This window comes from Oryctolagus cuniculus, chromosome 13, assembly GCF_964237555.1.
Source record: "Oryctolagus cuniculus chromosome 13, mOryCun1.1, whole genome shotgun sequence".
Taxonomy (NCBI): domain Eukaryota; kingdom Metazoa; phylum Chordata; class Mammalia; order Lagomorpha; family Leporidae; genus Oryctolagus; species Oryctolagus cuniculus.
The window spans coordinates 104,897,639-104,910,839 of NC_091444.1; the positions used below are offsets into that span (position 1 = coordinate 104,897,639).

At 54.8% G+C, this 13,201-nt stretch overlaps 1 protein-coding gene across 6 annotated transcripts in view; it reads left to right on the forward strand.

The window, feature by feature from the left end:
* The first annotated feature begins 676 nt into the window (after positions 1-676).
* ARHGAP21 (Rho GTPase activating protein 21) overlaps positions 677-13,201 on the forward strand; it is a 154,244-nt gene continuing 141,719 nt past the window's right edge. For 2 of the 6 annotated variants that reach the window (XR_011381744.1, XR_007909763.2), the window contains exons 1-2: positions 680-1,019; positions 2,264-2,710. Coding sequence is in view for 4 of the 6 variants with exons in the window: in XM_051820955.2 (XP_051676915.2) it covers positions 2,393-2,710 (318 nt within the window). In the remaining 2 variants the exon portion in view is untranslated. Of the gene's footprint in view, positions 1,020-1,276; positions 1,544-2,133; positions 2,711-13,201 lie in introns of those variants that run through there. The other 4 variants (XM_051820955.2, XM_051820956.2, XM_051820957.2 and 1 more) reach the window with 4 other exon arrangements.

Genomic DNA, 13,201 nt, shown 5'->3' on the forward strand with positions numbered 1-13,201 from the left:
CGCCTCCCGATTGGGTAATTTGCAGCGGGAGATGTTGTGAGGCGCGGCGGGGCAGGGCGGGGCGAGCCGGCCCCGGGGTCGGCGACCCGGACGCGGGAGTTGTGCGGGGCGGGGCGGCGGCGGTGCCGCGGGTTCGGAGCCTCTGGGATGCCCCGGGGGTGCGGAGAAGGCGGTTCTCCCGTTCCGCCAGCGACCCCGGCTTTTGTCCGGTCGCTCTGGCCTGTGGTTGAACCAACAACAACAACAACAAAAAAAAAACCCAAGAAGTGAATGGAGCCCGCTTCGCTCGCACCCCGGGGCGGGCGGGCGAGGACACTCCCTTATCTGAAAGTCCCACGCCTCGTCGTGGCTTCGCTCCCCACCCAAGTCAATGCATCAATAAAAGGCAGAAAGGGGCCCCGGGTCACCGAGCACGGCCCCGAAGCCGCAGCTCTGTGCGTGCCCGTGCCCCTGCGCCGCGCCGGGCGCCGGGTGTCGGGTGCCGGGCGCTGGGGCGCGGGTCCCGCGGTGGCCAGCGGTCGCCCCCGCCCCCGGCTAATCCCCCTCGCTCGCGCGTCGGCTCCCGGGGACCGTATTATTCAAGGCAGAAAATATTCAGCCCCAGAGCCTCCCCTGGGGAGGGGAGGGGAAAGGAGGTGGAGTGGGAGGAGGTGGATCCAAGGGAGGAAGGAGCGAGAAATCCGCCCCCGGGAAGCAGCCCCGCGCGGCGGCGGCGGCGGCGGAGCCGGGCGTTTCTGTCACTCGGCGATCGCGGGGGCCCCGGCCCGGCCCGGCGAGGCGAGATCTGGGGAGAGTCCGGCGGCCGCCGCCCCGCCCCACGCCCTCCCGCGGCGGCCGAGAGCCCGGGGCCGGCCGGGGCAGGTCGCGGCGGTGCCTGGGAGCGGCCGGCCGGGGGCGGCGGCGGCCTCGGAGCGCGGCGGCGGCGGCGGATCGTCCTCCCGCGGGGCCCGCCCGGCTCGCTCCGGGCGTGCGGAGCGCGCTGCCGCCGGGCGCGGACCCACTCGCCCCCGCTTCCTCCGGTGCGTGTCTGTTCTGCTTTCCGCTTCTCCGCCGAGGGCGCCGACCCCGGCCCCCGCTCGCCGCCGCCGCCGCCGGCTCCCTTCGCTTCTTCCCGCCACCTCAGGCCACCCCGCCCGGCGCGGGGCGCGGGGCCGCAGGGAGCCGGCGGCGGCGGCGGCGGCGGGGGCCGCGCCCGCGTGTGCGGAGCCGGGGAGGGCGGCCGGGAGGGCACAAAGGCCGGCGGTGGGCGCCGGGGGTCCGGCCGGCCGGCCGTGGAGGAGGGGCGCCCCCCGGGCCGCTCATGAATATTAACCGAGCCTGCGGCCTAGCGCGTCCCGGCCGGGCCCCGGCTGCAGCTCGCCGCCGCGGCGCGGCTGCTCGGCCCCGGGCGGCGGCCAGGGTCGCCTTGGTCCCTTCCTCCCCGCACCTTTGAAAAAAAAAGAAAAAAAAAAAAAGTACAGATCCGGGCCGCGCTCCCCGGGAGCGCCAGATCCCCCCCACCCCACCCCGACCGGCCTGGGGAAGGGGTGGAGGAAAAATAGTGGTAGGTGGGCGGGCGGGCAGGCGGGTGGGTGGGCGACGGTTTGCTTTTCTCTCTCTGATTTTTTTTCTTCCGTCTCTCCGAGGTGGCCGCGGGGAACAGGGGTCGAGTCGTGGCTGGGGGCTCATTTATGGAGCTGGGCAGTAGCGCGCCGCAGCGGGAGCCGCGCCGCGTCCCCACCCAGCCCCGCCGCGGGCCCAGGCGAGCGGCAGCGGCGGCCTCGGCGGGACCCGGCACGAGCGCGCCCCGCCGGCCCGGGCTCCGACCGCGGCCCCGGCCGGCTTTTTTGTTTATTTTCTGCAGGGCAATGGTTGAGAGGGGCCCGTGTTTACCGGGTTGTAGCCCCGTGGGGAGCAAACTTCCCTGCGTTGTGCGTGTCGGGGCGCTCCTGCGCTGCTCTCTCTGCCCAGGAAATACATGGATTGAATTGCACTTGAACCGGGGGCTGGGATTTTTTTTTTTTTTCTTGAAGACTGCACCTTAGCCAGGCGTGTTGGACGCAACCACGGGGCGCCGTTCTGAGCTCTCTCTCTCTCTCTCTTTTTTTTTTTTTTCTGTGTCTTTGATTTTTTTTTCCCTTCCCCGCTTCGCAGGCTGTCCCTTTTCGGGTTATTCTTTCTGCAACGGGTGCTGGGCTGGGTGCTGAGCTCGGCGTGCCCATGTGGCAGGGCTGCGAGCCGCGTCTGCGAAAGTTCACGGCCTTTCACCTCTCGCCTGCTGTAGGAAGCGGCCCCGGGAGTCGCCCGTCGGCCCTGGCCAACGCCCCTGGACTCACTCGCCGCTGGCCACCCGGAGGAAGGGGATCGCTTTCCGCAGCAGCCCCGTGGGCTTTGTGTTTGCAGCCTGGGATGGATGCGGCCGGCCGAGGGAGTTGAACTCGGCGTCCAGCAAGGGGCTTCCCGAAGAGACCTCCGTTCCCCGGCCCCCACCCCCGCCCCCGGAGGGTGGGGTGGGGGGCTCGTCCCGCCCGCCCCGCCCGCGTCCTCGGAGCCCGCCGTGGATTTTTCGCTTCTCTTCTGGCTGTGGGGTGGCCTTTGTCCCCCCCAATGTGGACCCCACCGGACTTGTCCCCTCTTTGTCGCCTGCAATGAGATGATGGCCACGCGTCGGACTGGTCTGCCGGAGGGAGATGGTGACAAGCTCAAGGCCTGCGAGACCCCGGTTCTGGAGGTAAGCGAGCGCCTGGCGGGGGGGGGGGGGGGACAGCCCCCCCCCGTCTTGTCTTGTGCTCCCCACTCCCGCTGGTGGCCGGGGCGAGGGCCAGCTGGGGGCCGGTTGCCTTCAGCCCTCACCCTGGCAGGCTGGCTTTGTGTAGTCCGTGTGCGCCCCCCCGGGGCCCCCGGTTTCTCGGGGGGTGCGCACGGGGTGGGGGGGTGGCGGTGACAGCTGCGAGGCTGCTGTGGCACCTGGAACTTGGGCTGCCTTTCCCACGGGCGGGGGTCCTGGGCGCGGCCTTTGCACACCCCTCTGCCTTGGGTACACATACAGGGGATGTGGTGCCAGCTCCCGAGTGATCGCCTGCTCTTCCTGGGGCCTGATTTTAAGCCGTTTCTTGGCCTGCTGGCTCAGAAGTTGGGGGCGCCGCCCTGGGGTGTCAGGTGGCTGGCTGGTCGCCTCTCCCACTCGCATCTTTCCAAGGGAGAAGATGCTACAGCAGGCGCCCGGCAGGCAGGACAGAAATCACTCAGAGCGCCAGGGCTTGTGACAGCCGGGTGCCCTGTTGCCTCTGGGATCTTTGTGGCTTTGCTGTCCTTCCTCCCGTGTTGTCCCTGCAGCTCGGGGTGTTTGGAGCTCTGCGTTCCAACGGGTGTCTTCGCATTTGACTCTGGAGACGCCTGTGTTTTATTGAAAGGCTGGACATTGCTTTAGACAACACCATCCCCAAAGGCGCCCTGGCGCTCTCGCTGTGGCTCCTGGTAGAGTTGAACTCCACAGCCCTTGGAGCAGGGTCCGGTGTTAAGTGTGCGAGTTTTGACGATTTTATAAAGATGAGCCCTCGATGAGACGTGCAGAAGAACTTGCTTCCTGCAGCCTCCTTTTTCTTGCAGGCAATGCAGCGAGCTTCTCTCTCTGTGCCGCTGCCTGACAGCACTGTAGGTTTACGTTTTGGATCAGTGGTTTTTTTTTTTTTTTTTTTGCTTCTTGACATCTGTAAACACCTGCTTGTAGGTGAAAGTGTGATTAAGTGTACCACCACCTCCTCTCATCCCGGTAAACCATAATAACTCCTTCTGCAGGCCCAGCCAACACCCTGGCAATTGCTTCCTGTGTACTGCACTTACATAATGACATGTCCTGTGGTCCTGAAGCCGTGTTTGTCATTGTCTGGTGAAGATGTTAATTAGCATGCCATTTGCATTGTATTTACAGGAGCTAGTGGTATTTCTTTTAATTTTTTTTTTTTTTTTTGGGTTCCTGTGAAGGATGCCCCTGAAACCAGGAATTCAGACACACCTTGTCCTTGGCTGCACACTTGGCTTTTATTCACAATGACAGTTACATGTTTTTGTAAGGGCTGGGAGATTTGTTTCTGTTTGGAGGTCTGCTGGGGCATGGCTATATTGTTTCTAGTTTGGGAAAGAAGGAAACAGGTGTTGTCCCTATCTTGCTCGTTTGGAGAATTTACAGATGCCTCAGTGTGGTGGTCAGCTTGCTGTTAACGAATAGGTAGGGTGCTGCTCGGGTTCTGCCGGGAGGTGGAAGCGGCTCTGTGCTGCCAGAAACAGTTTAAAATGTCAGGGTGGGGAGTGGGGGGAACTTGGCCGATGACGGCTTCTGTGTAGCTGTGATGTTGGTGCTTCTGATGCACCTTCAATCTGGTGACTAGTCATGGGAAGGGAGCTGCCACTGGACTGCTTTGCGTTGATATTTATGTCTTGACCCCGCATTTGTTTTTGTGTTTAGTTTTATTAGACGAATTACATGATAAGCAGTAAAAATGTCATTCTTTAAGGAAATGTAAAAACCAGCAGCCGCGTTCCTATTTATGTGTATTCGAATGATACATTTGAGCTAAGCATGTATGTCTAAAGGAAGTGTTGTTCACTGGCCAAATACCTACCGGGGCAGGGGAAGAGGTCACGGGAGGGAATTAATAGGAGTCTCTGCTTCCTGCCTAGCACCACGGTCGATGAAGAAGGTGGGTTGCTTTGTTGGAACACAGAGTTCTTGTCCATCTTCGTGTTATAAACTGAGTTGATGTATGAATAAGTGTAGGCACCACCTCCAAGACCGTACTGGAAGCTTCAAAAGCAGCTAACAAACAGGCCTGTTCAAATGGGGGCTCATGGCCCTCAGTGGAGAATGGCTTGCATTGTATCATAAACCTAGCACAGATGCGTTTGCAAATACAGACACTAGGTACATCTCTAGATGGGTTTTTAGACAGTGTTGCCTCTCCCTTAGAGGCTTGCTGTGTGCTTTGGGGTGTGTGTGCAGTACCCCGACCCCAAGCCTGGGGGCAGTTAGCTCACAAGATCACTGTAGGCATTCCTCTGACCCGCAGTGATCCGCGCGCCTCCATCCCAGCCATGTGGTTTCACTCCTCAGGGCTCCTGGCCTTTCCCTTCCTGTGGCTTTTCCCACTTTCAACATTTATTTGACTTTGTATCTGTCCAATAATGGAATTTTTAGCACTTCCACTGTTTATTTTACAACTTACTGGGACCGGCTGCTCCACTTCCGATCCAGCTCCCTGTCAGTGGCCTGGGAAAGCAGCGGAAGATGGTCTAAGTGCTTGGGCCCCTGCCATCCACGTGGGAGACCGGATGAATCTCCTGGCTCCTGGCTCAGCCCTGGCGGCTCTGGCCGCTTGAGGAGTGAACCAGCCAATGGAAGATCTCTCTCCCTCTCTGTACCTCTGATTTTCAAATAAATAAATAATCTGTTCTAAAAAAAACTCGTTAGGGCTGGTGTTGTGGCGTAGTGGGTAAAGCTGCCTCCTGTGACTCCGGCATCCCATGTGGGCACAGGTTCGAGTCCCTGCTGCTCTCCTTCCAATCCAGCTCCCTGCCAATGAGCCTGGCAAAGCAGCAGAGGATGGCCCAAGTGCCTGGGCCTCTGTACCCATGTGGGGGACCCAGGAAAAGCTCTGGCTCCTGGCTTCGTCTGGCCCAGGCCTAGTCATTGTGGCCATTTGGGAAGTGAACCAAAGGATAGAAGATCTCTCTGTCTGTCTGTCTCTCCATCTGCTTTTCTGTAATTGACTTTCAAGTAAATAAAGCGATAAATCTTATATTAAAAATACATTAAAAAGTAAAAAGACTTATTGACTAAGGTAATTAAATTTCATTTTAGTGTTTTGCTTCCTCGCCTAGACTAAGGTTATCCTGTGAGTGAAGCATGCGTGTGGCTGATGAGGAATACTTGTTGGCTGATTCTGGAGCGGTGTGGGGAGAGAGGGCGTGGCTCCGTGTGCTAGTGTGCAGGAAAGCCTGCTTGGCTCTGCCTTCTCCCGCGCCGTGCCCCGGGTTTCTCTCTCTCTCTCTCTCTTTTTTTTGGACAGGCAGAGTGGACAGTGAGAGAGAGAGACAGAGAGAAAGGTCTTCCTTTGCTGTTGGTTCACCCTCCAATGGCCGCTGCGGCCCGCGCACTGCGCTGATCCGAAGGCAGGAGCCAGGTGCTTCTCCTGGTCTCCCATGGGGTGCAGGGCCCAAGCACTTGGGCCATCCTCTACTGCACTCCCAGGCCACAGCAGAGAGCTGGCCTGGAAGAGGAGCAACCAGGAAAGAATCCGGCGCCCCGACCGGGACTAGAACCCGGGGTACTGGCGCCACAGGCAGAGGATTGGCCTATTGAGCCGCGGCGCCGGCCGCCCCGGGTTTCTCATGAAACCACACTCCTTGTTCACCCTCGGGTGCTCGCTCACTCCTCTGCGTGTCTCGTTCGTGCTCGTTTTAGCCCGGCCGCGTCTTTTCCATTCCCGGTTTCTTTTCTCCCACCATCCTGTGGGGACTTCAGATCCACGGGCCCGGATTTTACGGTTGGTCTCTGGACCTGTTTCCTGATCGGAGGTTCTGCACACTCCAGATTCTACCCCACCGCCGCCCCTTGCCCGGTTTGTGCGTCCTTCTAGGAGCAGTGCTACGCCTGGTCCACGCTAGGCCGTAGTCCTTGGTCTGCACGGGCAGAGTCTCGCCAAGTCTGCACCCCACACCCCCAGTGCAGCTGCCTGGGCGCACTCCAGAAACAGGCTTAGTAATCCAGCCGGGCTGCGTTCTGGCGTCCCTCGGCCTTTGAAGCAGAGTTCAGACTCCTGGGACGTCCCTGAGGACTTTGGTCGTCCGTCCCGCCCTTCGCCCGCCTCGCCTGTTCCTGCCGCTTTCTGGGGTCCCCGTGCTGACTCCTTTCCGGCCTGCTGAGGTTCGGCAGTGTCACCCTTGAGGTCCTTGCAAATGCTTCCTTCCTCGGCCGGTCCCCCTCCCCGCCACCGCCCCTCCTCTCCGTGAGTGAGTTTCACCCCTCAGACCTCTGCTCTGGTCTGTAACCCTCCCAGGCTGTATAGGCTGCCCCAGTGCCAGGATCCCGAGACGCCTGGGCTTTACCTGGGGACGCCTTTGCGAGTTTCTCTCTGTCCCCTTGGGTTGCCGCCCCCGAGAGAGCAGGGACTTTGTTAGTTTCCACAGCGCGTGTTAACTCAGTGTTTGTTGAGTGACTAAATGAGTGAGTATGCAGCACAGCTTTGTGTTCTGGGCAGTGTCCGCTTGCATTCCAGTGCCCTGTACTCCCTGCTTGCTCTCTGACGTCTGTGTCCCCTCCTTTTCTGTCTCTGAAGTTTGCTCCACCTCTGGGCTCAGTTTCCCCCTCTTTTCCCTCCACTCAGCTTCATGGTCACACTCACATCGAGGCCGTGTTGGGGGTCTGTATGTGTATGATTATTGCTTGCGTGTACGTATCTCCACCCCTGACCTACGCCTCTGTCTTTTGAATCCAGATTCCCACCCCGAATCCCTACTTGTATATTAAATAGGCACATCCAAAATGAAGCCCCTGGTTCCCCACATCTCCTCCCTCAACCCACCTTCCCCGCTCTGCCCCTCCAAGCAGCGGCAGTCCCAGCCTTCCAGACCAGGAGTCTTCGGGTGGCCTTTGAACTGCCCTTTTTCTCACACATGGCGCGCGGTCCAGGCTGGCTGCTCTCACACTCAGTTGCTGGACTCCTTGCCAGGCAGTAATCAGAGGCTGCGGCTCACGTCACTCCTTGGCTCACCTTGAGCCGATGGCTACGCATTTCCCTGCAGCCCCGCGACCTGCAAAGCCCTGCCCCGTTCCTGAGCTCACCTCCTGCCCCATTCTGCCCCTCCCCCCGGCTACTCTGCACTCTTCTGGGTACTTACCAGCTGGGCAGTCCCCAGAGCCCTCCCACTTGCTGAACCCACTCCTTGGATATACACTCTTCCTCCAGGTTTCTGTGAGCCTCGATTCCTGTCTCCTGCAGGCTTTTTTTTTTTTTTTAAAGATTTATTTTTATTTATTTGAAAGTCAGAGTTACACAGAGAGAGGAGAGGCAGAGAGAGAGAGAGAGAGAGAGGTCTTTCCATCCGATGGTTCACTCCCCAGATGGCCACAACGGCCAGAGCTGTGCTGATCTAAAGCCAGGAGCCAGGAGCGTCTTCTGGGTCTCCCACATGGGTGCAGGGGCCCAGGGACTTGGGCCATCTTTTACTGCTATCCCAGGCGACAGCAGAGAGCTGGATAGGAAGTGGAGCAGCCGGGGCTCGAACTGGCGCCCATATGGGACGTGGGCGCTTCAGGTCAGGGCGTGAACCTGCTGCGCCACAGTGCCGGCCCCTCCTGCAGGCTTTTACTTCGAGGTCACCATCTGTGTGGAGCTTTGCCCCGTCCCCGGGTCTACGGAGCTCCCTGCGCCCTGTGCTGCCCTCCTTCCTTGATTCGCCATCTTCACATCACACGACCTCCGCTGACCTCACTTAGTGATGAGACAGGTCCCATCCCGGAGTGTGTCAGTATTAGTAGTGCAGAGTGTGTTGTCTTCACATTGTGGTCCTCATGCCCAGAAGAGTGCCCTCACGTGTCTTTCCAGTTGTCCCTGAGTCTGGGTTTGGGTTTGGGCAGGTAGATGTGAACGCTCACTTCCGATCGTGCGGGTTACCCAGAGCCTGCCGGGTGCGTCCTGGAGCCCTCCAGCCATTTCCGTCAGTGCTGCTCTCCCAGCTTTTGCTGCTGTTAGAGGTCTTGCTGGATTCTTCTTTGCATCTCTCTTGCCTTTGGAAACTAGTAACCAGGTAACTGTGCACAAGGCACTGTGTAATACAAGTGTCTCAGGTAATTTGCTCTAAGAGGTAAGATGGTGCTCACACACTAGTGGGAGGCTGAGCAGGTGGGGACCGTTTTACAGGAGGGACTACAATGTTTTGTTTTCTCTCTCTCTCTCTCTCTCTTCCTCCCTCCTTCCCTCCCTCCCTCCCTCTCTCCTTCCCTCCCTCCCTCTCTCCCTTCCTTCCTTCCTTCCTTCCTTCCTTCCTTCCTTCCTTCCTTCCTTCCTTCCTTCCTTCCTTCCTTCCTTCTTCCTTCTTCCTTCTTCCTTCTTCCTTCTTCTTTTTGAAGGAGATTTATTTATTTGAAATTCAGAGGTAGAGAGAGAGAGAAAATTGTCCATCTGCTGGTTCACTCCCCACAGGGCTGCAACTGCCAGGGTTGGGCCAGGCCAAAGCCAGGAGCTTATTCCAGGTCTCCCACATGGGTGGCAGGGGCCCAAACATTTGGGTCATCTGCTGCTGCCTTTCCCAGGCCGTTAAAGGAACTAACTCAGAAGTGGAGCAACCGGGACACAAACTGGCACCTATGTGGGACGCCGGCATTGCAGGTAGCGGCCTTAGCCACTGCACCGTAGTGCCAGCTCCGGCGTTTTATTTCTTAAAATGAATGGCCAGTGTAGGAAGGTTCCTTAGTATGTTTTAATTTTTAATGTCATGGACAGTTCATGATCGGTCAGAACAGATGACAGCGTTGACTGTGACAGAGTGTTAGCAGTTGTTAATTTGGGGTGATAACAAGATTGGGATTATATTATTTTTGTGTTTTTGAACTTAATTCCAAAACTAAATAAAGAGATATTTTTAAAGATTTTAAATAGAGAACATGTTACATGTCTCTTGAGAATCTGTTTTTTAGCAAGCCTGCACTGCTTTAAATAGTATTTAAACATCGTTTAAAAAGCATACATACTTTTCAAAACAATACTTAACCATTTTTAGGAAGCCTGTGTTTTCTTCCTTCGAGCCTAAGATTCATTTTATGCTAGTTATGATATATGATACAACACTATATAATACTATTATTTAATGTTTTAAGAAGATTTATTTTTTATTCATTTGAAAGGCAGAGAGAGGAGGAGGAGGAAGAGGAGAATTGAGAGAGAGAGAGACAGAATCAGTTTTCATTTGCTAGTTCATTCTCCAGATGGCTGCAACAGCCAGGGCTGGGCCAGCCAGGAGCCAAGAGCTTCTTCACGTCTCCCTCGTGGGTGCAGGGACCCAAGCACTTGGCCGTCTTCTGCTGCTTTCCCAGGCTCATTAGCAGGGAGCTGGATCAGAGAGGAGCAGCCGGGACTTGAACAGGCACCCACATGGGATGCCTGCGCTGCAGGTGGAGGATTACCTGCTATGTCACAATGCTGGCCCCTGGTACTTGATTTCAAGTGTGTGAATTAAGTATCGGGATTCCGCTGCATGCTGGGTGTCAGAGTTACGGGAGAAGCCTGTTGGCACTGAGAAGGGTGTGGCGGCAGCTCCAGGTGTCTTTAAGAAGCATTTCAGGAGAAGTCAGAATTGGCATGTATCGAGTGAGCCTAAATTGTTAGTGTTCTTAGCATTCATTTCTTCCAAGTTTAAAATTCTATGAAGGCCACTGTGCCTTGATTCTGTGGTCTTCGTTTCTTCTGTTACTACCAGGTCAAGTAATGTAATTCGGAAGTGATCCTCAGTGTCTGTTGTTCTTTGCTTTGTGGAGGGATATGTTGTTAGATTTAACAATGTGCTGACTTAAATATGGGCAGCGCTAGTGTGGATAAGACGCGCAGGTGCTGTCACTGAATGCAGCTATTCTCTGTCACAGAAAGACCATGTGGTTGGCACTTTATTCTCCCTAGTTGCTGTGGTTAGATTACTGAAATGAAAGGCGGTTGGACTTGAAGAGTGCTCTAGCATTTATGCAGTTTGGGTTGACATAAAGACTTATATTAAAAGATCATAGGCCTTCTGTATATCTGTATATTCTGTTGGTTTGAAGTAGAACGATGTTTCATACAAATACTGAGTTCTGGATTGCTTTCATCAAAATAGTTTATTTGTTTAAATTGCTGTATTTTCATTAGATTAAGTATTGTATAGATAGTTTTTTTCAAAATAAAATATGCAAGATGCTGTTTTTTGCTTCTGACATTATCTGAAGTTCAAATGCATATACTATACTGTACTATGGTTTTAAAGAACTTGATGTGGCAGGATTTTTAATAAGTCCTCTTCCTTTTAGAGATCTATTAACTAGCAAGAAGTTACACCACATAGAACTGTGAATACAAGGACAGATTTAGAACTCAGATTTGTTATTTCTGAATGTGCCTCTATTTTGGGGAAAGCATAGACAGAGCTGAACAAACCTTTGTTACGCAAACAGTGCAGGTTCAAGACTTCATGAACTTTTCCCCAGCGACTGGCTGCTGCTGCATCTTCTGCGTGTTCCACTCCCCTTGCTGCGACTGGCCCGGGGGACGGACGCCTGGCGCTGTGCTGAGCGGTGCCGTGGATGCAGCCTGCTCGCAGTCTCGCACGTCTTCATCCTTCTTAGAGCCTAATGAAGACACAGCCTCCTGACTTCTGTTCCTTTGTAAATAGTCATTGTTCACTAATCTTTCACGTATCTTGAAAGGACTCATGTTCTTTTTTGAAAATATTTTATTTATTTATTTGAGAGGTAGAGTTACAGACAATGAGAGGGAGAGACAGAGAGAGAGGTCTTCCTTCCGTTGGTTCATCCCCAAAAGGCTGCAACAGCTGGAGCTGCACTGATCCAAAGCCAGGAGCCAGGAGCTTCTTCCAGGTCTCCCACACAGGTGCAGGGGCCCAGGGACTTGGATCATCTTCCACTGCTTTCCCAGGCCATAGCAGAGAGCTGGATTGGAAGTAGAGCAGCCGGGACTTGAACCGACACCCATATGGGAGGCCGGCACTATAGGCGGCAGCTTTACCTGCTACGCCACAGCACCTGCCCCGGGACTCATCTTTCTGGGAGTATCTTCTTTTCGTCTCTGCTTACAGTGTGGAGTTTTCTTAAATATCAACAGACAGAAAGCTGAATTTATGATTGATTTAGATATTCCTTGTGGACATGGCTTACCTAATATGATCTTGGAGTTTAATAGGCACTTTCTTTTTTTAAACATTGAGGTGTGTCATCTTAATACTCAGCATTTTCCTGATAGATTGTCTATTTAGAAGAACTCTTGCAAGCTTGGTCAGTGAGGCCTGCTTGCTTCTTTGGGTTTTGTATATCGGCTTCTGGAAACACATGAGAGCCCTTCAAAAGTTCGTGGGAAATGGAATTAAAACATGAGTTTATTTTTGTGCAAACCATGCGTTTGAGTGGTCTTCAGTTGCAGTGCCCACAGCAGCCAGGACCGGGCTAGGCCAAAGCCAGGGGCCAGGAGCTCCGTTTGGGTCTTCCACATGGGTGGCAGGAGCCCGAGTACTTGAGTCACTGCTCTCTGCCTCTCAGGATGCACATTAGCAGGAAGCTGGGTCGCAGGCGGAGGAGCTGTGATTCCAACCAGGCCCACAGACGAGGGGTGGCGGTGTCCCAAACAGTGGTACACCTGAAATAGACTTATCTTTTAATTCCATTTACACAGGCCCTGGTTTTTAGTCTTCCAGGAAGTAGTTTGGTTTAGACCCCAGGTTTTTGGCTCTGTTTGCCAAGAGACACTAAAATATGTGTATGAATGCATCCATCCATAGAAGAAGAAAAGCAGTGGTGAACAGATTTCTTTTTCTGTAGGCAGTACTATTGAGAAGTAATAGAAAATCCCAGCTTTTCTTGTTGACTTTGAAATGAGGCTGTTTAAGTAGAAGTCCCAGGGTAGCTTCTTAAAAGGCCTCACTGTTGTGGTAGTGCTTAGATACCCTGGTAGTTCCGACTGTGAGTGTTTTAGCTTCTTTCGCCTCTGATCCTCACAGTAAACTCATGTTTACTGCATGAGTGTCCCTGTTGCTGCCCTAGGACAGTCAGTGTGCAGCTGATTAAAGCCAACACTAATAGGAGCAGTTACACTGCAGGTTTGGTGGGAGACACTCTAGGTACCACTGAGCCTCCCTTGGGATGATAACAGCCCAACTGTGATCACTAGCTGAGGGTAGTGTATGGCTGCTGGAACTGCATCTGCCCCGGTTGTGGGGGATGATACAGGAAATTGGAAGGAGAATCATTTTTCCTTGTTTAATTCTTTTTTTTTTTTTTATTTGACAGATAGACATGAGAGAGAGAGAGAGATACAGAGAGAAAGGTCTTCCTTCCGTTGGTTCACCCCTCAAATGGCCACTACGATCCACTGATCTGAAGCCAGGAGCCAGGTGCTTCCTCCTGGTCTCTCACACGGGTGCAGGGCCCAAGCACTTGGGCCATCTTCCACTGCCTTCCTGGGCCACA